Source organism: Rhea americana, unplaced genomic scaffold (genome assembly GCF_003343005.1).
Source record: "Rhea americana isolate MKP2758 unplaced genomic scaffold, rheAme1 scaffold_157, whole genome shotgun sequence".
Classification (NCBI taxonomy): domain Eukaryota; kingdom Metazoa; phylum Chordata; class Aves; order Rheiformes; family Rheidae; genus Rhea; species Rhea americana.
Window position 1 is genome coordinate 967,058 of NW_028185672.1, and position 25,871 is coordinate 992,928.

Here is a 25,871-nt window from a genome sequence, read left to right on the forward strand (position 1 = left end):
TATTACTAAAAATGTGTATTGAGTTAAATTTTTAAAGTCTTGGGGCTTTTTTTTTAAGCACACAGACTTTCTACTATACAGGGTATTTTGATTTTACTTTAAGGATGATTATAAAATGTAACTCAATGATGTAAAAAATACTCTTCAGATACACAGGATACATGTTAATTGCCTCAAAAGAAATACATATACATATATACACCCACACTTAGTTTATAGTCATGTCTTGATGCTATTCATTTCCACAGAACAACCAAATTTTTTGGTGTTTCATGAAACAATTATAAAGAACAAGTAGGTGTTACATGGCCCAGCTGGTTTTCTGGGGTTGTTTTTATAAAAGGATGTATTATTTTTTTTATAATGCTTATTAATGAAAGCATATGATTTTTATGTTTCATTTCAAGTCTAAAATTTGCAGAGATCATAACTAATTTCATAGTTGAGTCTGTCATGATATTAACTGTTATAGTCACATATATTTCTTTTATGTTTCTACAGACCTCTGCAACTAAATCTTGCAAAATTCTGACATATACCAGTAAAGGTATAATGCAGGAATACATTCTTATCTTTTTCTTCCTCCCTAAATGCCATGTCGATAAACAGTTGAACAGCAGGGTGGTCCTGTTGGCTCACAGATGGTGTGAGTATATTGCTGGCAACAATTTTTTGCACTATGTGAGAAAATTGCTATACTTTTGGGAAGCTAAGGCCATCTCACAGAGCACAGCAATRCATATGAAACTATATTGTCTAATGATGACTTTGCAGAAAAAACTTCTGGCCTGAAAGTTCAAAAGTGGTTTCCTTTTAAACTGGACCTCTATCAAGAGCAACAGAAATTTATAATGGCATGTGATCATTACAGTCGTCACCAGCTGAATGGAGTGCACCACTTACTACCCACTGAATGTGTTGAGGGAGGGGTGTGTGGGTGGGTGGGTGTTTTTTTTTTTTTTTTTTTTTTTTTTTTTCCCTCTCTCTGTTCTGCTGTGCTCTTAATGTAGTTAGAGTCCTGATATCCTAGATGATCTTGTAGAGTCCTAGATACAGGAGCAAATCTAGCTTCAGCTTGACTATTGATTGCAATATAATTACCTTGGATGCTGCCAGAGAAACATAATTGTTGTCCATGAAGATCATGCAGAATGTAAGGAGGSTTATCTCACCATCTGAAGGGTTGCTGTTCTTGGTTTAAAGGCCTAGGTGTGCATTTGGGATGTAAATACTAAGCAAATGTGTGCAGTCCAAAAGCTGTTCTGTAATGGAGAAAAAAGGTGGTCCCATTGCTGTGGAGAAACCATATAGCATCTTTGTTGTCCTCTTTGATAAGTCTTCATATATTTTCACTTTGGATTTCCATGTGTTAGGATGTTCTAAGACCATATAAACGTCGGTTCTAAGATCGTTTCTTCAGGGAATTGAGTTCCAATTTTTTTCCCTCTGTGACATCTTTACTTCTTCACAGGTGTTGGCACCKGGTAAGCCAGGGCCAGCCCTAGAGCATTAGCAACCACTTTGTTAGGGCTGCTTTTGAAGCTGACGTACTGAGGCAGGGGCCTTGGGTTCAAGCGTCGCATGCATCAGAAGCTGAAACTAAAGGGAATAGCCAAATTTCTTGTGGAAAGAGAAAGAACAAAGATTCTTGGTTATTCTGCAACACAGGGTAAGAAAGGACAGAAAAGGGTACAAATAAAGGAGCAGGCTACCAAGAGAGAATGGGCACCTTCCCTAGGGTGGAGGAAAATGGAGAAGGGGAGAAGCACTTGGAGAGAACAGAGTTTTGGGTCAAAAGCTGTAACGCTTGTATCTGRTTCTTAACTCTCCTAATTGGTAAGAAGTTGTGCAGACATTTGTAGTTTTTATGGAAGTTTGCACTTCCCATCGGTAGTGCAATAGAATGTMGATAACATCCAGTTTTGCAGTATTCCTGTAAGCATAACTCTGATCGTGAAATGCATGGTAAGTGAAAGTTAGGGTGCTGCACTGCAGAAAGAGTTAGACTCRGTTGTGCAAACTTAATCACGAGTGAGACTTTATCAATAGATTGTCAAAGACTGGGTCGCTACATGTAACTAGGTAAGCGTTATGTGCGCTAGGCTAGCCTGAGTAAGCAAAACTCGGTGGTACCACCTGGATGTCTAGTGGACTGAAGGTGGTGAACTGAGAAGACTGGATGCAGTCTCGGTCTCTGAGCTTGCAGACCTTCTACAATGCCAGCCTTGGTATCCACTGGCAGTGATCCCCTGCGTTACTGGTTCTCCTTGCTCAGGTGATGTGTGTAAGCAGTGCTGTGACTAGGGCTGCACGTGGCATAGTCTCCCTCCTGCCTGCAATTCCGCATAACAACAGCCAAAAGGACCAGTAGAAAATAGGCAACTGCTGGGACACTGGGCAGCAGCTAAGACTGTTGATGAAGGAAAATGATGAAGTGATAGAAATGAAGTACACTCAGAACAACCCAAAGGAGGAAAATTCATCTTTGTTTATAACATCTGTTGTAAGGCTCTTTGGCAGAATTGGAAATTTGGGCTGCCGACCAATTCAGTCTTTTGAAAGAGGGTTTTCATTTTTTCTTCAGATCCAAACACTTTCACGTGGTGTTGTCTTGGGTTTTCTTTTTTTGTGGGCCCCCCACTCCACCACCACTTCCCAGGTACTTGGCAGTTGAAGTAGTTGCTGTTCCCACTTGGGTGCGAGCTCTAATAGGAAAGCAAATGTTGGCTATGAAAGTGGTGCTAGGTTTATAAAAAACTTAACCTAAATTGGGCATCTCTTTCTAAAAATGTTGAATATTGCACTAATTTTCAAGAAGCTCACCAATCTTGACATAGTGGTGCTTGTGAATAACTGAGGTCAATTTTGATTGCAGGCTTTATTGAACCTATAGCTAGATAACCTGAAAGTTTAAGATGACCTACTTGAGAAATTCAGTGGAACTCGTGGAAAACTCAGCCTATTTTGCTATATGAAGACGAGATGCATCCTTTATTTCAAATAATATCTGTATTTCATAATACTCATTTTAGGGATTCTAGAAATGAAAATCACATCTCTGAATTCGTTTTTGTGCCTCGACTACAGTAATCATTTGAGAATTTCTTAAAAAGCTAAGTTTTTGGCAAATATTTCCATTTTTCAGACGGAATCGTGTTTTACGTGAAGGTTGAGAAAGGATTATTAACTGCCATTGAATAGGGTTTGTTGTGAGACCTTGTGGTAGTATAACAATCTGTGTCTGAATTGAACCTAAACTGAGCTGTACCACAGTCTGAAGATTTAGAAAACAAAGTTTGAAGAAAGTTTTATGTTATAGCATAGTAAATAGTTAATCGTATTGCTATATATATTTTACTCTGATCTTGTTTTGTAGTTTATGCGATTTGTAAATGGATCTGCAATGGCCTGCGCTAAGTGCATTATTGAATTCAGATGAGTGAGGTTTTTTGTTACTGTTAATAGAATAATGTGATAAATGTGCAAGGTGTAAAGATCAGTAAACTTCTTGTGACTATCAAATATGTAGCAGCACTATCTAAAATGGTTTTTCCATATTCACCTGACTTGAGTGTGTGATAGTATTCTGATTTATTAGTCTGCTGAGTCAGACTGAGATTTGAGAAAATGCATAGGAAATTGGGAAACAARTGAACTGATTTCCTGATAGAAAGAAATAAGATTTATTCATGTTTAAGTTATACAAAGCTCATTTAATGAGCAAAATAAAATCAGTTTACTTTATTTGCTTTTTGGTAAGTCAGAAATAATCAGAAACGGGGATTGAACTTGTTGCACAGCTTACTGACTTAATGACTGTATATGCTATATGCTTTATGGTAGTTCCTTAAATCCATGGATATTTTATTATGCTGGGTGCTGCAGAGTTTCTGGAGAAAAGAAGTAAAAGCCAAAATAAGTAATAATAGTATGGCATATAGCCACACAGGTTGTTACGTTACCCCCAGGGTCTCACAACTGAATTGTAAAATACCTCTGCTGCTGTCTTTTGGATGCATCTTGGAGGCCCTTGTGGAAGTTTCTGCATACTTCAGCATTAATAAAGCATCTGTTCCTTACGCATATTTTATAACTTCGCTCAGTTTGAAATTTTGAAAATTGATCCAGAGCTGCCATACGGCTCCCGATCAAGGGGAAGATGTTGTAGGTTAAAGTAAGTTGTTTGTTTTAAATTAAACAGATGTTTCTTGTTGAATTTTAAAACTGCTAACCAGTATTTAGTCCCTGGATAATGTTGCGTAATTACTAAATATTTATAACTCAAAGTTTATTTGGCATATTGGTCGTTATATATTTTTTTTTCTCCCTCCCTGTGTTTTTAAGTATGTTTGATTTTTAAATGCTAGATTCTCCATCTTCAAGCASTGGTCAAGTTTGGATTTACATATAAAAATATAGAAAAGATTTATTTTCCGTTGTGGATAATACTGTGTAGACTATYTCGATATGCCCAGTTTGAAAATACAGACTGTTATTACACTGCTCGCTAAAACTTCCTGAAACATGATCGTAGCGAATACTGTTGTCTTTGAGTTTAYGTAGTTAGCTACAAAGTCCTCCTCAAGATGCGCTGTTTAGCAGCTCTTGCTCGCTTTTATTTTCTTCTTTGTTCCTAGTACTGCAAATTTCACTGGGGGAAAAAAAAAAAAAAGAGAGAGAGAGAGAAATTCCTGATAAAGTGCCTTTTTCTCTTATTAAGAACAAGGAATAATCTGAAGAAAAGTAAAGGAAGCTAGTGTTTCATGTCTATGACTGATTGCTTTGTGTTGAATGCTGGTACTGCTGTTTGCAAACAGCTCTTTGTTTCACCCTTCAGATTTGTTTTTGCTGTTGGAGTGCCGGGTAAGAGCGGTTGCGCTCATTCAGGCCAAGGGTTTGTCTGAACGCTGAGCTGCTGTGTCTGCAACAGTAGCCCCAAGCAGATGCTTAGAGAAGATGTGGCAGGTGGAAGTTTGTGGTGTTTCCCTTGCCTGCTCTGGCCGGTATATTATCGCTTTCCAGCTCAGAAGGATCTCCTGCACCAGCTGACACACATTTCATAACCCTCAACGGATCTCTTTGCTTATTCTCTTGCACTTATCTCATTTTTGCAGTATTTGTAGCTTTATGCTATTACTTTCTACCTGATCAACTTACTGTATCTTTTAGTGTGCCCAACCTGGAAGTGTTTTTCTTTCAAAGTTATCTTTTTTGGTTTCAATTTGTAGACCAGAGGGAGTCTCCTGATCTCACTGCCAGAGTTCAGCCCTCTTCTTGTGCATCTTTGCAAAACTGGAAGAAGTAGCATCTGTTGAAGAATGAGGCATCTTTGGAAACAATAAGTTGTCTAAATGCAATGTTAGCTAACAAAACCTTCTTTAGTAATAGTCATGAATTATGACCTAAGACAGAAATGAGACAGCATTAAAGAACACTAGTAAAAATTTTAGCCAAACTATTTTTTTCAACAATAGTCTACCAACAGGCTGATTATGAGCCAATAAAAGAGGGTTTATTTGTCACCTTGAATTTATAGTATGGTATAAACTGGCTAATAATGTTTTGTGATTGCCATAGATCTGCCTTCAGCCCTTTTCAGTTCTATCTTTCTGAGGCAAAATTAGAATTTATTCCTCTTTTGCTTGAATAGCTCTATAAGATTGTGTCAGGGTGTCTCTTTAGAATTGTGTAATGTAGTTGTTATGTTTTTATGAATATATCATAGTTTGGATTGTTATTTCCCCTCTTCAAGCAGTTTTATGTGACAGCTGCTTATGCTCATGATTATAAGTTGTCTTTGTGGTTCTGTTATAGCAGTAATCTGGGGACCGTTGCAGTGTGTTTTGCTGATGATATGTGTCGGTGGGAAATAAAGGTATAGTTACCATGTCCTTAAATGGTGAGAAACTATTTTGAAAAAGGAGATAAAAGTAGGAATCTTGTTACAGTGCTCTTTGATCAAGATCCTCTAATACTTTTTTTTAAAAAAAAAAAGTTAGAAAACCATGATTCACATTTTTTTTAATGTGCTATAGCTTTTTTTGTGCTTATGCACTACACTAGTGTTAGAACATAATGGTTGCTTTCCACATACAGTATAAAAGGGTCTTAATATTGTAGATGCTTGAATTAGCACAGCTTTTATGTGGTGATGAAAATGTTTTGCTATGTGCTTTACTTTCATCAAGTGAAATCAAAATTTCAGTGCTAGAAATGCTCAACTRACTTGGTTTTAACGTATCAGTAGTTTGCTGTAGAAGTCATAACAGGACTGTAGTTTTCATTGAGTCACAGGGAAATTTTCTAAATGAAGTGTTTGAAAAGAGAAGAATGATGTATTTCTCTTCAATTTCAACTGGAACATTGCTATGTYGTAGTCAAATATTACTGAAAATACTAACTCTGCTTTGCATTGCTTTGGTACTGTTATAGTGAAAGCTGGAATTTTCTTGGCTGATCAAACCTATTCTGCTTTGGTAGAGCAATGCAAAACTGAACGTTTCTCATGGGTTTTGATTAGGTGTAGGGTGAAAAAACTATTTGGAATATCATGAGAAAGCATACTAAAATATGCTGATCCTTTTTTCTTGCTGATTTTTGTCTTACTGATTTAAATATCATTCACTTTGCATTTAATTTCAAGTATTCTATATTTCTAGTCTTCAGTTGAGGTAAACAGGTAAGTGGAGGGCAGGAGTGGTGAATCTAAATTCATAATAAGTATCCACCATAATAAAGATTCCAGTGTCAATTTCTGGCAAAACACATGCTGTGGCTTCCCCAGAGAGCAGGTCCACAAGTGCAAAAAGCACCTTTTGGTACTCATTTATGCAAATAAACGATGACGGAGAAGTCTTGGCTGTGCGTCTGGAAGCCGGATTTAGGGATGGAGCTCCTTCGTAAGCAATGCTACTATGTGGGGCCCCTTGGGCTTCCACCGCAATTCTCCGTGCGCTGCTTCCYCGTGCAGGCTGGAGCTGTCCTCCTAGCTGTTGCCTGGGCTGAAGTCAGTGTGTGTTGTTGCCTCCAGCTGGCCATGGGACTGGCTTTTCAGATGGCCCAAAGCTTGTGCTGCAGCTGTTTTACTTGTTGCAGGTGCTGATTTTGGTCTGTCCAGGCAATGGCTTTCATTATAATGATCAATCCCAACTAGTCAAAGCAACAGAGGCATTTCAGAAATGAAGTTTGTCAGTTTAATCACAAATTATTATGGTGATGGAGAGGCAGTATGATCATTTCCAGTGGGATTGCTTTCAGGAAAGTAGGGTAAGTAGTAGTCTTTAATTAATTAGATTATCTCACTTCTTGGTGTGCACATGAATGCAGGACAAGCTTAGTGACAACTGTGTGGCTTAAGTTTGATGCTTTCTAACACTGCTAAACCCRTGCATTTTTAAACTGATGGTTCTATGCAAAACATTTGCAAACATGCTAATTAGTAAACTATTTGCATATAAAGTCACACATGAAGCTACTCAGAAATTGGCAGCTGTGAGTTGTTTTTGGTATCGCTAGACCTATTTGCAGTGATACTTGGATCATACATTGTTGATATCCATAAATAATGCTGGAGCCTTCTATTATCATAAGGATTGATGCGTGTTGCTGTTGATTTCCTTGGTGGCAACAATTTCTTGGTTTATATGGTTTCCTTAMTCCCCCCTTCCCCAATTCCTTTGACGAGCAAATGATCAAAATCTGCGCTGTACAAAAGTCACAGAAGCAACTAAGAAATGATRCTTTGATTTTATTTGTAGTGTACACTTTAATGTTGCAGTCCTGAAGGTCTGTCTTCAGAATGGCAACCTGTGAAATTACTGTAAACATGTGGCTGTGTGAAGTTTAATTAACGTCAGAAGCCTTCAATAAACATTAGTTGCAATTTGGAATGTGCTTAGTTAACGATTCCTGCAATCTGACTGACTAATGCATATGCAATGAAGTCTCTGTGGAAGGTGACTGGCACTGGCACTAATCACAGCACACGAATGTCTCTGCTCGCATAGAGGGAAAGGGAAGAAGAAACCAACAGAACTGGCTGACGTACTTAAATATCTCCACTCTGYGGCCTAAAGGATAAAGTGTGTAACGGGCTTTGCTTCAGGTGGTAAGGAAGGAGACATGATGAAAATCGGTGTCTTTGTTTCTCTCACAAGATAAAGAATTGACCTAAGTAATACTTTGTGTTAAGCGTTGCAGGGTCATTCTTTAGTTATTACTACATCAAGTGTTATCATACTGCTGCTGTTTTGTATTGTRTTTGTTTAACCACAGAGGATTTTCTTCAGTGAAAACTGATTGGGCTTTGTGAAGAAAAAAATAGCTCACAATACTGAGCTAYGGAAAGAAAAAGATCTTGTGAAACAGTGCTTGAGAAACTTTGTACCCTTGCGGGACTTGTAGAGCTGGCAATATTGAAATTGTGCACATCAGGAAAGAGGCAAATGGGGTTRCCCCAAAAAGGGATAAAAGGAGGGGAAAAAAATCCAGGTTATAATCTGTCTACTTTCTTTGTTTAAAAATAAAGTTGATAGATTTGTTTTCATTTGCCTCTTCTGTGTTGTCTGTCAACATGACTGCTAGCTGAGCTGTGAGCAAAGAGCATACCAGCTGAAGGCTAAGTTACAGCAGCGTGCTTTAATGAAAAGAGCAAGCGTAGGAATAATCTACATGATCCTTTTTGTCTTAATCTACTTTGTTGGAGTAATTCTTGCTATGCTATTTGACAGGAGCTGCCCTCTACTTTGGTGTAGGGGGAGATGCATACTTGAAGTAAGCCTTAAGCAAGGATACGAACATACTTAAGACAATGGTTTGCTAATCTGAATTTATTTCAAAAAATTTMAAACACTAGTTTCCTTGGTTTGTAAGCAATTCAGTTAGTCTTGTTCTGTTTTTAATGTTTTTCATATTCTGTGTCTTTTCTCAGGTTTTAGCTAGTAAACGTAGTGTACCTTAAATGAGGTAAAACCTCATTATTCTTGATGATCTAGTGTTTTACAGCTGATGATTAACAATTTCTGTGCAAAAGAGCAGCAACGTATGTTCTAACCAGTTTCATGTCTTCAGTGGTGCAATTTAATGCTGTGCATTTAAGTAAATGAGAGCTGTAATTGAGGAGAAATTCACTGCTGTATCTGTGATGTCTGTTTAGAAAAAATATTGAAATATTGTGAATCTAATGGCTAGAAATGTAGGCTGCTTTGAAAATCAAAGGTGTGCAAGTTTGATCTTCAAATTTGAAGGTCCTGCTTTGCAGTCATCTTGCATGTGTAGTTGTACTGAACACTATTCAGTGTTTACTCTTGTAGGATGATTGTTTTTCTTTTAATTTTTTTCTACTTGAGATTGTGACAGGATTCTGAGAAAATAGAGTATAAAAATTCATATTCAAATGGAAAGTGTTGAAGGCTTAATGGTGTTAAGAAAGACTGATTTTTTTTTTTTTATGTAGGATGTAAGACTTGGACTGCAAAACTGTGAATCCCTCAACTCTGCAAGTGACTTCACACAGGAGCTTGCAACAGATCACTGGCTACTGTCCTTGAAATATTTGTAGGAGGATGAAGTCAATGGTACTAGGGAGATGCTTAATGCTTTTCGTGCTTCATAGTTCTAAGCCTTCATCTCTCTCTCTCAATTCCTGAATTATCAAGCTGGTAGAAGGTGTCTTGTACACATTTGCAGCTGTAGGGACGGGACTGAGTTTATCTCAGTGGGACTAGGGACGTTATCTAAGGACATACGAGACAAAATAGAAGTACTTCCTTATTAAACCAGCTAGCATGGGATTTACAGCATTTTTTTTTTCCAGACAACTGGATGCAACCGTAACACAAAYTGGGACTAAAAACAGTGTTAGCAAAAAGTTCAAAACAGCACTTGGAGCTAATTTCTGTGTGAATGGCAGTATACCTGGTGATGAATTTGCCTTTTGGAAGTTTTTATGACTGTGTTACTGCRCCTTTCTCTTTCCTTCTCCCACTTCTTGGCTGCTTTTAAAAACAAGAGTACACTAATAACCATTCCTTGTTCTGGTTTTGGCTTATTTCTGGTTGGTTTTTAGATTGCTCACAGAATGTGACACTAAGTATCTCATACTGCATGCAGTAACACACCTTGGCTATATATGAATGTGTAATTTGTAATTTTGTGTKTGTTTGCTTTGGAGATGTGATAACCTGAATGAGTTCCTCCATACCTTGTGATACGGGTATGTAAACATTTCTTAGAGCACCACTGATACGTTWTGAGAAACCTAAGTAATAAGGAAATGATTACTTGCTATACAGTCTTACTGAAAGACAGAATGGTTGCTAATCATAGGTATATAGCCAAACCAGGAACTGGGTACTGGTTTAAAAAGCAGTTTATTCATTCTAATACTGCTTAGAGGTGCAACTGATTGGTTGATGCAACTGATGAAACAGGTGATAACAAATCCAGATACATTTGTTCAAGAAAATGAATCCAAGAAACTGGATTTGTGTTGTAACTTTGATCCAAAGTAGGAGCAGATATGCACTATACCTTAAACTTTCACAGATGCTTTTAAGAAAAGGAAAAAAGCTCAGATGTTTGCCAAATCATTGTCCTGAAATCCTGTGGTAGTCTCATCCTTGTAAATACTTATTTTTAGTTTTGTAATACATACACAAGTAAAAAGTGCAATGTTTAGGATACCTGCRTGGCCCAGTCAAAGAAATGGGAGTCAGAAGATTCTACTTCAAAGTTCTTGTTTGTTTTTTCYATGTCTCTAGCATTCATCAGCTTTCTGGATTGAGTGATTCAGTTGTTTGTGTTCCCCTTCAGATAGCCTGTGCTTTAAAAGCTTGAAGTCCTTGTCTGTACAGCTGCACAAGGCGCRCGTGCCTCTGGCAGCTAGGACCTCGTAACCCTTTGCTTGAATGTGAGAATACGTGGAATAACCACAGTGAGACTTGGAATTCTGTTAAGATCTGAACTGTTCTAAATATCTGTTTGTCTTCCAAAAGTATAATCACTTTGTAATAACCCTCTGAAGTTACCTTTTTTACTCTGTAAAGTGTATTCGGATTCTTTTTTTTTTTTTTTGGATTGGCAATAAGTAACTATTTAAGTACTGCACATGGCTTGGAAATTGGCTTTTCCTCACCTTTCTTGTTCAAGACGTGGATACTGTGTTTAAGTAGAACCTGAAGCTAACGGGACATCCTCTTTTGTTCCAGATAATCATTCGTAGCTTCTGTATAGGGATTTGTCTGCTAKAAATGTTTTACAAAATACTTATTAAATAGTGAGAAACTATGTTGGCTTATATAAGGACACTAGAACAAAATACTGATGTGACTGCTATGAAACTTTCACTGAAATTATGATTGAAATCTCATAGGTTTTTTGGTCTTTGTCATTTATCTTCATTTGGCAGTAGTATAAACCTTGATGAAATATCTGCTTGTGCATACTTTTATGCATTCCTACCAACTTCACCTTATTTTTTCTCCTGAATAACAGGCTACTGCTCTTGTGGCTGATAGCTACTGTGACTCCAGAGTAATGCCTCTAATTTTAAATGCAGATTTTTAGCCTCTGAGTTCAGCTGGTCTCCACAAATTTAGTCCTTCTTGTAGTGTTTGAGTGTGCTTCCTGTAGCCACAGTGCTGGTATGTGCTGGGAAGACATCTGGGCTTTTTGCTTAGCTCCACAAAGCATTTCCAAGTGTGATACAATTCAGCTSTACTGAAGAGGCTTTTGAAGAAAAGCTTTTGTCCCCCAGATCTATGTGACAAACAGCTTGTTATTCATGGTGTGGTAAATGTGAAGGAAAATTACATGTGAGCTGTAAATCTGACTGCAACAGTGATGCTGAGAATTACAGGCTGTTTTGGTGAATTAGATTTATCTTCATGAAGCAGTACTGTAATCTACAGTCTGTGRGAGATTGAGTTGTTTGAGTGTAAAGAGTTTTGAATATGAAAAGTTGTGAGGTCTTTTATCTGAGTAAGAATTAAGATCAATATGAATATGCAAGGTAATTTCTAAGCATTTGAGGTCTCAAATTTGCACTTAAGCCAAACACCACAAGTAGCACCCATGCTGCCACTGATCAGAAATTGGGTGAGAGAGTGGTCACAGAAAATCCCCCTTCAACCTGCTCGCAGCTGAAGGTGTCTAAGTTATTTTATGTTCTTCAGTCCTGAGGAGTTATGTAGGAAAAAGCCAGTCAGATGCTTCAGGTAGTTTAATCTAAATTAGTAGTTTGGTAATAACTCACTTTACTTTCAGTCTGGTAGCTGCCTTTCAGCTGTAAAGGCTTTGGGCTAAGCAGTTTTCTTTGTGTTACCATTCAAAACGAGTAGCCCAAAATGCTACTCTTCACCATTTCAGCTGAAGTCCTAATTTCGTTCTTAATCAAAAAGATAATATGACAGATGAAATTCCAGCATTTAAAATGTTTTGTTCCAGTATACATTCAATTTGAATAAATATAAAACCTCAATATTTATTTTTAAATTAATATTATTATAAAACAATATTGTGCCTGTGTTAAGGCATATTGGCTGACTTTTCTTTTTTAATAAGAGGCTATTTTCAAACAGTACGTAAACAAATACTTGTTTTTTAACTTAGATTTGTAAGGAACGTGGCATATAGRTAGATCTGGATAGTTGCTGTAGGTGTGTGTGTATGTTAAGGGAATCTTTTCAGAGTTTAGTTTGGAGCAACTATTCCTCATAATAATAGGCCTCTTTGTAGAACAGTGACAGATAAATGTATCCATGAGAGGTGTTTCTTYTAATGTTTTATGCTACTTTGTTGCGTATTGTATTATGCAGCATAATAAAAACCCAAGCTATAGCAATAAAAATGTAGCTCTTAGAGTCCACAAGGTGATTCTGGTGGTTCTAAATATTAAAGTAATTTGACAGTCTGTAGTGTCTGCTTTTTCCAGATTTCTCCAAGGCCTTGCTCACTTTAACATCTTTTATCTAATACCATGTCAGAKTAGAAGGAGGTAGGTACTTGGTGGATTGATAGCTCATTTCCTATCAAATGAGCAGGTATCTGAGTGTGCGGGTTCCCAGAAGTTAGACTTGCCCTCATTCCTGTATGTGATACCTATAGACTTTTTACATAGAGGACTCCTTTTGGGTGGATTTTGTTTGTGTTTTTTCTTCTTCCAGTGGTGTTAAGAGGAGTAGAGTAATGAGTCAGAAAATACTCRGTAGTACTTGGGATCTTGACAATACTTAAGCTGAGTCTCTGATGTTTTATAAATCATGCACATTTATGGATATGTAAATCTGGGAAGAGGCACTGGGTTTGTTTTGTTCATTTCTAATACAAGCTACAGTCATTACAACTGCAATGATTGCATTAGTCTCTCGTTTATTGTCTTCAAATGTAAATTTTTTCTGGTTAACGCTTTCCCACTCTGGAAAGTTTTTTTGCACTCTGGGATGCAAAGAATATTGGTGTTTCTTCTTTCTCTTCCCTCGTATTTTTTTTTTTTTGCTCTCCTTCATATTTTTTCCTATTTTATCTAATGATCTTACATGCTTATGATCAGCGGTTGCCTGTATCCCTCAGTAATATATTGCAAACACAGTTGTAATAATAAGTATATAACTGATGACAGTCACGTGCTGTAGGCAGTTTGAGGCAWAAAGTACATGTGAACTTACTCCCTTGTAAAGGAATAGCTTTGTTGATTGTGGCCTAATGGATTTCACTAGGGCTGTTGGAAGGAGTTTAGATAGTGATCTCAGTAACTCAAGCAACAGAGAAGGATGGAACAAGGCGTCATACTACACAGTCACTGAAGTTCCTGCTCTCACATGCCTGCTCTTGGTTAAGACCCATGAAGTTGGGATGAATATTGCTAGCAACGTTGCTCTGAGTTAAGTGACTTAAAAAAATCATCAACAGCTGCTCTTGTCTTTTCACTAGTTAGAGTGAACCCAGTGACCGAGAATTTGTCATGCATTTGTCATGTCTATTCCTTTCACCATACAAGTATGTTCTTAGTGCTATTTATTTTAATAGGGATTAACAGCATGTAGAAGAGTTAAGAAAAGATATTAGCTGAAGACCTCTTTTAAATCACCCAGAAGAAGTTTGTTCAACTGATCTTAAAAATGTGGAATTCATGTTAAAGAAAAAAAAAAAATTATTCAGCCTCTTTTTAGGCTTTAGAGGAGGTCCTGTGAAAGACCACTAAGATGTTCAGGACTGCAGTCCCTTACTCCTACTTACCTTACAGAGAAGATGAAACCAGACTCTTCTCAGATGTGCAAAAGAAAAGGGCAAAAAGCAGGAGGCGGGACTGCTTAACCATCTGTGACTCTGTGAAGTATCTYGGTAGGCACATGCAGAGATTAAGGAAGCACCTACACTGTGTKTTAACATTTCCAACGTGCTTACATCTCAATATGGAATTGTAAAAACATGTTTTTGRAGCTTTTTGATATGAGGAGAGGTGCTTGTAGGATTCAATATATGCAGTTAGTATCAAGACTAGGTGAATTAGGGAAACAGTCACTAATTATTCAGCTAGGAACTGAAAGGAGGAGATMCTCTAGTGTTCTGTAAAGGCAGAAAAGTCTCAGGGAAGTTTCAGAACTTAAAATATTGCTTTGTAACACTAAGCAACTGTGTTTTGGAGCGATGCTGTGATGGCAATTGAAGACCACAATAAAGAATGTATCTGCATAACTTATTTCTTTATTACTAGTATTAAAGCATGCCCCTTGGCTTGCCAGAACAATCTTTTATTTGGCTGATTTGCTATAGCTGAGAAGAAYGGACGACGGCTTGGTTCCAAAGCCCTTGCTGAGAACCTGGGCACCCAGAAGCTTGTCCGTCTACTAGCTGGCTAAGCAGAAAGCGTGAACTTCCTTTACAGCCTGTCTCTTGCCTAGTCCCATAGGCCGTTCCACTTGCAGCAGTAACTGTGGGAATCTTGGCAGTGCACTAGGTTACACACCAGCAGAAGCAAAATGAATTCTGGACACCACATCTCTTTAAGTGATTGTTMTTAAGAGAAAATAAAATATTTGGGCAAAGGTGAAGGTTGTCTCCTGTAAGCAACTTTTTCTTTCTTTGGAGATTGCGTATCTGCAGAGGGTGTTCAGCTGTGCCTAGGAGCTGGGATTTGTTTCAAATCCTGTCCTGTAAATGCATGGCCAAAAGAAGCCRATGTTGTAAATGCTTAGTGAACGCTGTCAAATATTCACAGTATTTTTATACAATGAAATAAAGTAGCTATTAGTATTTTACACAACTTATTGCATTGAAGAGGTTTAATATATATTTATTGTGTGAAGTTCTACAGTTTTACAGAAGCAGTTATACTGAAGTTCTGCATTTAACTTGCATAGTATAATATATGATAATTTCTAAATGTAAATGTCACATTGTGGTGTAAAAACCTTTTCTATTATTTTATCAATTCAGTCCATTAGAATGTCTGTCTGTTGATACAATCAATGTAGCATGAAATTATTTTTAAAACACCCATTTGTCATTTTAAGAAGAGCCTTTATATCAGAAAGAACACCTTTATAGTGTTTTGGGGAGTCTAATACCTTTAATATTACCAGAACTGTTTCATAAACTAAGGCATATCTTGTGGAATAAATATATATATATATTTTTTCTAGCAACAAGAAATCTCTCATCTCTGTAGGGATGAAGCAGTGTAAGTTAGTGGAACATACAGAATGAAGATGAAATTGAATGACTCTTAAGTGCAAATTGCCTCTTCTGGTAGGGTGCTGTTTTGTAGACAGCTTAGAGCTTGCCATGTTACCACATGGAAAAATACCTTTTCCATAATTTTGAATATTTTGCTGACTTCTGCTGCATCACTGGAAATAAGATGTCATATGTTGTATTCTTATTATCTTTAATACTTTTGAAATGAATTAAGTTGCATTATGAAGCTTGTTTCACATAACAAAATTGAATGTATTCTTTTTATGTAGAGTGGAGGAGGTATTATGCATTGTCAACATAAAAGCCCTTAACTCCTGCTTCTGGTAATTAAATAAGGTGAAATCAGAACTTAGATCACTATGTGAAAAATTGACCTCTTTGCATAGACACAGTTAAGTGACCTACTTGCAGAAAAAGTATGTTCCGATTATTCCAGCCTTCTTAGCTTTCCAAATTAATAGGATGTCTTACAGAAGGTTTTGATTTCTTTATAGTTGTTCCTCCCCACCAGTTACTCAAAAATATGCTTTTGTTGATCCACGTAGAAAGTATGCAAATGTTAAATTTGATCAGATACAGGTTAATAGCGTTTTTGGTCCGAACATCACATTACTTAAACGAACGTTTAGTCTCTCCGAATGCCTGGGCTTGTAACTGGAAAATTCATGCAGTTTTTTAGCAGTAAATGTTGCTTTCCAAATGCTTAAAGCAAATACTGAAGAAGTGACTGGTACCTCAACAAAATAAGTTAAAATCTTCTGTACAATCTCCTCCTAAGTTCGAATTTAAAGATAAACTTTTCAGTTGGGAATAAGGAAGTTTCTCTAATTGGTTATGTCAGTGAGTTTGGGAGCAAGTTGTCCTATGTCACTGAAATGATTAGTCAGTGGTGTGTGGGGCTTTAAAGAGTTTTCAAGAGTCAGAGGTTGGACCATTTTGATGTTTTCTTTCTTCTGTGTGCTTGCTTTTGGTGAAAATGAGTTTATTTTAGAGTTGTATGTTTCAATCCTTGAAACAAATGACATTTGATTTTAAAAATATGTGGAACGAGTATCTATAAAGGAAATCACAACCTAAATAGCTGAACATAATAAGGTTTCTCTTTTTTGGTGAAAACTGAGATTCAGTTAACCTGAAATACAATTAACAAAGGTTCTGGTTTACTGTAACACATAGGTGTCAGTAACATGAAAGCATACTTTGATAGGTCTGTAGCATTTCACTCTGAGATGAGTTAAGTATTTCATATGGACATAGTTGAAAAATAAGTGTGAATTGGTAGACAGGAATCCTTAAGTGCAGTGAAGTGTAGGGGGTGTGTGTGTGTGTATATATATGTGTGTGTATATATGTGTATAAATTGTATATATGTGTATATTATTATATATAAAAATTTTTAAGTATTCTTTTTTTTCTGTTTGTGGAACCCTGTTTGCAGACATTTTCCCACCTTACCCTGTACTGTTATGGTTGTTCCATCATGTTCTTTGCAGGCAAGGTGACCTACATTCCAGGAGGGGAAAACACCATACCTACATATGTATGGCTAGATCTATGTATATGCACATGCGCACATACACAGARGCTGAGGTTGGTTGAGGGTCGGTGTTTCTAGTCAATGAGAAGATTTGATGCTTTAAGTGAAGCCTCGAAATGCCTTCTGTGAAGCGCAGYTGTGTCAAATGGCCAGGTTCCTTTGCTTGAGCCTGCCCAAGGGATCCCCACGGGAAGGACTTCAGCAGAGGTTGGGGTGCGGAGAGGCCGCTGGGCGAGTAGAAATGGAAGCGCTTGTGCTTTGCATAATTTGTTTCCATTGAGTGAGAGGGATGTTGTCTTGATACTTTGATCTGCTGTGGAGTTTACTTTTTATTTTTAATGTTTCGGAAAACGTCTTTGCTGTTGGAACAGTGTGGGTATTTAGATTTGCTGCTGCTCCATAATACAGTTTGCGTGTTGAGATGTGTATCTGCTCTGGAAGAAGGTTCCTGTGTGCTGCAGCAACGTCCGCAGGGTGGTCCCAGTTCTCATATAGTCATGCTCTCTGCACTTGCTCTCAATTTAAGAGAAGGACCAGTTGGTACAAGGAAATAATAGCAGGGAAATAAACCTCTGAGAATAACTCCATAATATATTAATTTCTAAATAGCTGTCCGTGCATGAGTTTTGAACTACTTATCTGAATGTTTGTCGCTGTACAGCGCAGTGAGGAAAAACATGACTCACCTACGATATGTTGCTTTGTTTTACAGGAAAAAGCCCAGTGTTTGCAGAAGGTTCTTGCTTCCCATGCAGATAAATCCACTCAGACAGAGCTCATAGGCCATGATGTAAGTAGCTATATTGAGCAGGGTTGGGGTTCTTTTTGTTCGTTTTGGTTTTTGGTTTGTTTTTCTTAAATCACCTTTATGGGTGTCAGACTTCTATCAGCCTATTTGCTTCTATGGCTGTTGTCTCCATGCATTGATTTAGGAGGGTTTATGTGGAATATTATTCATCCTTTGCTCTTAAATGATTCTCAAATGTCTTCTACAACGTAAAAAAAAATAACTACAACTACCTGCCAGCGTGCTATAACAYCCTAATAATTTTGTGTTTTAAAAATAACTCCAATATGCTGAGAATTAGCATAAATACATGTGGAAGATGCATATAATTGGATTCTTATTTTTTTCAGTATCAAAAGTAATTCACTCATTAACAATGTCGTGTTGTTGTTTATAATCAYTATGTATTGTCCAAATAATATTTGAATTATGGAAAATAACGGAAGAAATGCAAGTTTTTCAAGTCAGACTCAAATCTTGTTTCTCGAGCAGCGTTASTTTCTGCTAGAAAGTGAGTTGACAGTTTGCAGCTTCATGCAAGAATACGCATAAGGACAAATCTTTAAATATAAGAAACATAAAGAAGAGTGTTCCTTCTATGAAACATTGGTAGAATACATGTAGTGATTCACTTGTGTACATGATTTTCTTGAATAATCTTTGATTAAGAATGCCTCGGTGATGAATATTTAGCACAGTTATTTTTTTCCTGTTGAGCAGRATCTAACCATACTTGTTACCAACGACTGTTCTGCAAAATACTTGCAGTTCTGCAGTGATSTATCTCAATGTGCTGCTCTAAATTTTTAAAAAGCGTGGTAAATCAAGGAGTGCTAAGTGYGTGTTTTGAAACATACCTTTCAACGTGTTTTGTAGTACTGGAGTGTTAAAGATCTGTCTTTTGAGTCTTCAGGTATTCTTGTAAAGATAGAAAAATAAGTTTCACACTCTTAATCAGAAAAGTTCTTGAAGTCAGTTATGCTTGATTTTTCTCTTAGTCTTTCTTTTAAACCAGGCATGCTGATTGTGTAGCTCTAACTACTTTGAACAAAAATGTGTTACTTTTGTGTATATTACTGTTAATGCTTGGGGTTTTTTGAGTCTATACATTTAGTAATTTTATCTGTTGAGTATTTTTCATTTAGAGTAAATGTGCCAATATTTTGCTCAGTGCATCTGACTGCACTGATTCATTCTTGTGCATGGTTTGCAAAATGAGCTGAGTCTTTGTGAAATGACAGTAGTGTTTTTTTCAATGTGCTGAAAATGAGGTATCTTCATGGATGATGAAAATCCTGGAATATTCAATAATACTTCAGAACATTTTTATATGTTGTTATGCCATACATTTTTCTGCTGGGAAAAATAAGTTCTAGAGAGATACTTTACTGAGCATCTTATATGTTGAATAACTCTTCCACTAAAAATGTGAATAAGTAATTTTTAGGAGTGTTTACTTTTTGGTTTTGAGGGTTTTTGGTTTACTTGTTTTTTTTTAACTGATGTGATTTGTGTTTGTTCCCCCCAACCCGCCACCCAAATAGGAAGTCTCTCATGCTGCAGTGATTGATACTGCTAAATGACACTTGCCCCACTAAAAAGGGACNGGGGGGAGGGGGCTGTCCATCAGTAAAGTAGATGATTGCTATTACTATATTAAAATTAGAAAGAAGAACACTACCTCAGTTGTCTGGCTTAGGTTGGGATATAGATATAAAAATATATTAAAAAAAATATAAAAAATATAAAAAGGAGGGGAACCCCAAAAGCAGAAGTCTCTTCAAAAGTAGTGGTACAACACATTTTTCAAGGCCTTACCTACCCACTTACCTGTTGTGTCATGGTTGGAATCATGTTTTCGTATATAGGTAGTGCAATATCCCAACAAAAGCAAATGAGGAATGTTTTAATATGAAACAGCAAGTCCACCTGTGTTGATTTTATGTTGTACAGAATGCTTGTGAAAATTACATTACATGGAGTAGATTACGGAGAAAGTTGAACAGGACTCTGAAGGAATGACTCATGCTTACTGTGATCTTCATTAAGGAACTCAAGGCATGCTAGAATGAAGAGGAATGTGCAAATAAATAGTGTTAACATTTTTCATAATATGAAATATGTACTTTTATTTATTAGATCTTGCAACTTGTCTTCCAAGAATGGATGTTATAGATAGTAATGGCTTCAGTTGTGTTTCCACTGAAGACAAGTGACAATAGTGCTTGTATTCTTTGCTTTTATGTGAAGTTTTAAAGAGCAAATTATCTCTCTGGTAAGTGGTGTCTGTAAGTTAATTTATATAGAGTTTGCTTAGGTGTGTATTAGTATGAATACAATAACACTGTGCTAACGTGAAATTAGATGAAATAGTCGAACATAAAACAAGCTGGAGAATGCAAGATGTAATCCTTGCCCCATTACTCTTGTTTTGGGAGAGTCGCATGTGCTGAATAGTTTAAGCTGTCTAGTTTAACAGGTARGCAAAAAATTGAAATTTGTTGCATCATCACTACAGATTTGTTACTGTAATTCCAGAAAGGAAAAAGGTCACTTGTTCTTTAACTTCAAAGGCTATCTATGATCAGGTAAGAGCTTTATCAATAATGCATATTACTTCACCTATGTTGTACAAACAGAACACGCTTCTGAATGGAGTATTACTGAAATCCTTGAATTGATGTTTCTGTGAAAAAGTTGTTTTATGTCCTTTCCTATTTTTGCTTCAGTTTATAAGCTTAGTAGTTCTGTTAAAAGTCTAGTAACTCTTTCATAAATTCTCTGAGAGGTTTCRGAGTAGTCTTGCTTCTTGTTTCAGTGACGGAATGATTTCATGAAAATCAGCTGGAAAAGCGATGACCTTTCTTTCTAGGGTATTGTGATGCCTGATGAGGTTATTTCATTTTTCTTCTGCTCTCTGCAACATATGTGACTGGCTTATACCCTTCCTTCAATACAATTATCTTGAATTAATGTCAGTATTTTATGTTGCTAAATGTGATCCAGAATATGTAGATTTAAACACAAGAGGCTAGAAGATATCTGTGCTGCAGTTTAGTTTTTGACAATGAATGTCCTAGCGCAGGAAGGAGGGGTCCGACAGAGTCCGAGATCACGAGACAGGTTAGTCTCCAAAAACAAAGCAGTACTCTATCTTACTTGACTTCTGGATTCTCCGGTAACTGAGATACTGTTTTTTAGCTTTGAGGTTGTGTCATTAGAATAAATGGAAGTTCTTGCTTTGTTTTAAACAAGAAATGAACTCTTTCATGCATTAACTATACAGCAATCAAAAAAGGCTAGAGGTTAGTCTGTCTTTGAGAAGGAATGGGGGGAGAAAGAATGTTTCAGTATTTCAAAGGGAAAAAACATCTCTCTCTGTCTCTGAAAAAGTATAGGCAAAGTGTTGACTCTGAGTGTTGTAGGTAAGTACTTTGCAGGATACCAGAATGGAAGTGGATATAGCGTGCTTTGTCRTTATGCAGTCTGTCATGCACATAACATGATGCTGGACATAACATAGTTGGAGTTTGATTCCAGCTGTCAAACTCACTGGCGAGATAYGAGATCCTAGAATCTTCTGCTATACCTGTAAGTTGTTGGATAACGCTTTTGACTTACTTGTTTTATCCCATCCAGAACTGAGGGTTTTCTGACCAGAATTGCTTTAGAGTACTATATAACTAAGCAAATGGAAGATTTGGTAGAAATAGTTTACTTGTGAAGAGGAAATAATAATGTTAATCATGAAGAATTATATGAACTAGAAAGCTCAATGCTTTGTTTTCTGTTTTAAAACAATCTAATAAAATAGTTACAGAACTTAAAACTGAAGTTTTAAATAAATAAGATTTTGATAAGCAGGAGAAAGGTGTACCCTGGTCAGAAGTACTACTGTTCCCTCAAGTGATTAAGATGATTATTTTGCTACTTAACTGAATTGACTAGAAAGTATCAGGCCAACTACGGTCTGTCTTGAGACAAGACTCTGGAAAGTAATCTAGATTTTTCAGAAAACTAACTGCTTTCTGCTGCAGACTGTCAAGGGATGTCTGCCTTTTGTCCAGCATCTGTTCTGTTTTCCAGAATCTCTACCCAGAATCATGTAAAAGATGAAGTCTTGCAGAAAGAACCGTGTGTGTAACAGGTTGACAGGGCAGACTGCTAGGTAACAAAGGATGTGAATGTGTCGTGATTAATCGGTGCCAGTTTAACCTCCTTCACCTTTCCCTGTCTACTCTGTTTTACTGAGAGATCTAGTAGTAACTCTTCTGTCAGTCAGGTTACTAAAGCGCAGTAGAAGATGAATAGATGTGGCCATGTAGCTTTGTGGCCAATGATGAGATCGTGTTAAGCGATGTACAGCTCCAGTAACGACTACGAGCTAAGTAAGCATACAGGCATCACATAGGCACTTTGSAGCTTGTGACACTACCAAGTAAGTTTTCATTAACATGTTTCTTGAAAGCAGAGTCAATCACAGTACAATTCTCAATTTTTGTTAACAAAAGAATTGAGAGTTGGTACTCCTTTGTCAATTGACTCCTGAGTAGGTTTGGGTGAAAGGAATTTGTATTTAATTTTTTTTCTACCTGGAGCAGAATTTTTGAAGAGTTGGCCTGATTTCTGTATCTTTCCTGTGTTTGCCCTAGGCTGATATGATGGATTGGGCATCTCAGAATTGCTCTTCCATCTGTTCTTTCTCTCATATTCAGAGTAAAATTGATGTTAATGGGTTTCAGACTGATCTTCAGTTCATTCCCTACTCAGTGAGAATCCTTTCCCCCTCAGTGAGTTTTGCATTTTTGTCCTGTTCTTTTAGAGTCTCAGACGATGAAGTTCCTTATTATTACTTCTAGTTTGGTTACTATTTGATTTTCCTATCTGCAAACAAAATTTTTCTTGGATTAATGGTCACTAGCATTATGTTTACAACAGTACCAGGTAATACACAAGTGTAAGTGTGGACTTGACTTTACTTCTGTGCAATGTTAAAACTAGTTGATTGCCATGCTGAAACATGTTTAGAGTATTTGTCTTATAACCTGCTCTACACTGCAGTGTGCAGCATGCCTCTGTTTCTGTTGTAAAACCTGGGCATGGCTATCTCTACAGCCTCCATATCTCCCTAGGAGGGAGAGGAAGATGGAGAAGAGGATGCCCAGGCAGACCTGCTCTCCTCCCCACCCTATCAATGCTCCTTCTCCTCCTCTCTGGCAGGCTGCCAGGTGGCTTTAGGGATGCTGAGAGGGATTGTGTTGGGCTGAGCCACCWGCTTTAGGACGGAGGGGGAAGAGAGTAACAGAGTACTTGAACTTTAGCAGTTCTGTGTAAATAGATASTTATCTGCAGTATCCTGTTGTTTGTTACAATGTGCAATGGCTTGCTGAAGTTGAAAATACATTCTGCCTCTGCTGTGCCCTCCCCCAAATGTATGTGCATCCACTGCTGTATCTTACTACATTACTTTTCTCCTTTAATTTCTTATTTTCTCTCATTTTCTAACTTACATAATGTAATGCAAAATTATGACTAATGCATGTCTGCAATGTAAAGTTCTTTAAACAGTAAGTACCTTTTAGAAATCAAATCATCCATTTCAAATCTTTTCCTTGCTTGTACTGCTGTATACATATTCCTATCTCGATATCCAAGTTGTTTCTTGGTGTGCTTGTTCCTTACAACTTCTTGCAATCACTTTTTCTTCTTAATGACTGTTTATTTGGAGTTGTTCTATTTGGGCAAGTTATTTCCAACCTTCCATCCATTCATGGTAAAAGATTTTGCTGAGACTTTTCTTTTATGATTGTGTCCTGCCAACTCTTGCCAAACAGCCTAGCCATCAAGTCACTAGGCATTTGCTATTTGAATTCTGTTCAGCCATTAAGCTATTAACATCAATAAACTTGAGAAATAGTACTGCTTGCTAGAGGGATAAATGATTCAAATATTCAGCACAAGCAAACATTCTCCAACAAATTCAGTACTGAGAGTTTGGCATCTGTGGTAACATGCAGGTAGATACGTCAGTTGTTGTATAATACAAATGAACTCCAAAAGCAACTGGGGGTGCTTGCAATGTGGAAAATACAGGCTTCCCCTAACCAGTTGTATTCTGGGGTTGATTATTTCCAGGGATTATGCATTTTATTTTGTCATTTCTAGGAGTAAAGGATAGTAAACTTCACATTCTGTAGTGGTGCTCAGTTAGTATCAATGATACTCTGTTTTACTTTGAATGTAAGTTAACTTCTGATTGCTTGTATAAATAAATGTGCGGTTTAAGTATTTGTAGCAATACATGGGTTGACAGTATAGTAGCTCAGCTTTCTGGTAGATTAGAAATTAATATTACATTGCTGTCTCTATCTTTAAAAAAAAAAATCCCGTAATATGTTGCATAATAAATGTGCAGTGTTTTTCTTAGCTTGTAAGTTTTTTCTCTTCCCACTACATCTACGTTTCTGTTATGCTGCTTCTACCTTCATAAACCTTGCTGTCTTGCTTTTAAGGTGCAATAAAATCATTGCAAAAAATATTACTGTACCAATATAAAGTAAGGTATACCTATAAGGTGGTGGCAGTAAGTCTGAGCAATGCTTCTCTAAAACTTCTGGTTGTATTTCTTGGGACTGCAGAGAGCAAGAGGAAAAGAGTGTTTAGGTATTGCTACTTACCTGTAAATTCTTTTTTCTGAAGATAGTACTTTTCCCCTTTTCCCCACTTCATCACTGTCGTTTCCTTGCAGTTCTGAGTCACAGAAAGCTTTTTACTTAATCAGCTCTATCCATTTAGTTTTTTTTTTATCGTATTTCCTTTAATTTCCTTTAATCTGTAAGTGGGCATGACTTAACAAAAATGGTATTGCAGCATTATATTTGGGTATACAGTTACTACCAAAAACTGCAGACTCCGTATGAGGTTGTCTCTAGAGTTAAAAGTATACATTTACTGTGTAAACTTTGACATTTAAACCTGTTTACACTAAGGATAAAAGTAAGTAGGATCCAGATATCAAGACCTTTCACTGTTTTTCGGTTTGTTGAAATTAGACACCCATTCTAGTCTCACTGAATCATATCTTACTGACTCTTGTTTGTGCGTTATGCTGAGTACTAGCTGTGTCCTACTTAAAAAGCCAGAGAACTGTTTGCGAAAATCTTAGCAGCTTGAAGACCTTTTCAGCTTTGTTCTTTTATAATTAATTGCTTGTTAAAAGGGTARAAGTTCTCAAGGAAAAGTTAATTTCAACCTAGGTTATCATGAGTAAACAAGTTATGAGCTTAAAAAGATTGTTTGGTAATACCTGAATGGAATTTTTCAAGCATAGCAATGTTTTAAAGTAGAGTTTGAGCCCTTTTTCTKAAAAACTAGAAAAAATTGGACTCAAATTGGAAAAAAAAAAATCAACTAGTAAACTTCAGATATAAACCATGGGTAGCCATAGCATTATAAAGCAATGTGATTTTAAAGTATGTGTGTATTAATTTGGTGTTTGTATGTTTATGATGAGGTGCTTTTTAATGAAGATCAGCTACTCAGACACTTAAATTATTTTATTGAAATATTGTCATATGTATGCATGCTGCATGTAGCTTCTAGCATAAACTAGTTCATCCTGATGACCACCTTCCTGTACAAACATGACATCTTGTTGTATGTATCTGTTTTCTAACTAGAAATGTGTAATGCACAAGCTTCYGAAGAGTCATATTTCTGTTTTAATATGTATTGTCACTTAATTCCTTGTTACGTTGATCGTTGGTTTGAAAGCAGCTTTATTTTTACATTCCTGCATGGAATGCTTGTAGCAGAAATGAAATTTTTTCATTTAACTTATTTTGTGTTATC

The 25,871-nt window shown here is 36.8% G+C and overlaps 1 protein-coding gene across 2 annotated transcripts in view; it reads left to right on the forward strand.

Moving 5' to 3' along the window:
- CCSER1 (coiled-coil serine rich protein 1) overlaps positions 1–25,871 on the forward strand; it is a 686,381-nt gene that overhangs the window by 410,230 nt on the left and 250,280 nt on the right. For both annotated transcript variants that reach the window (XM_085299943.1, XM_085299944.1), the window contains exon 9: positions 17,946–18,023. In XM_085299943.1, coding sequence (XP_085156069.1) covers positions 17,946–18,023 — 78 coding nt within the window. The remainder of the gene's footprint in view (positions 1–17,945; positions 18,024–25,871) is intronic.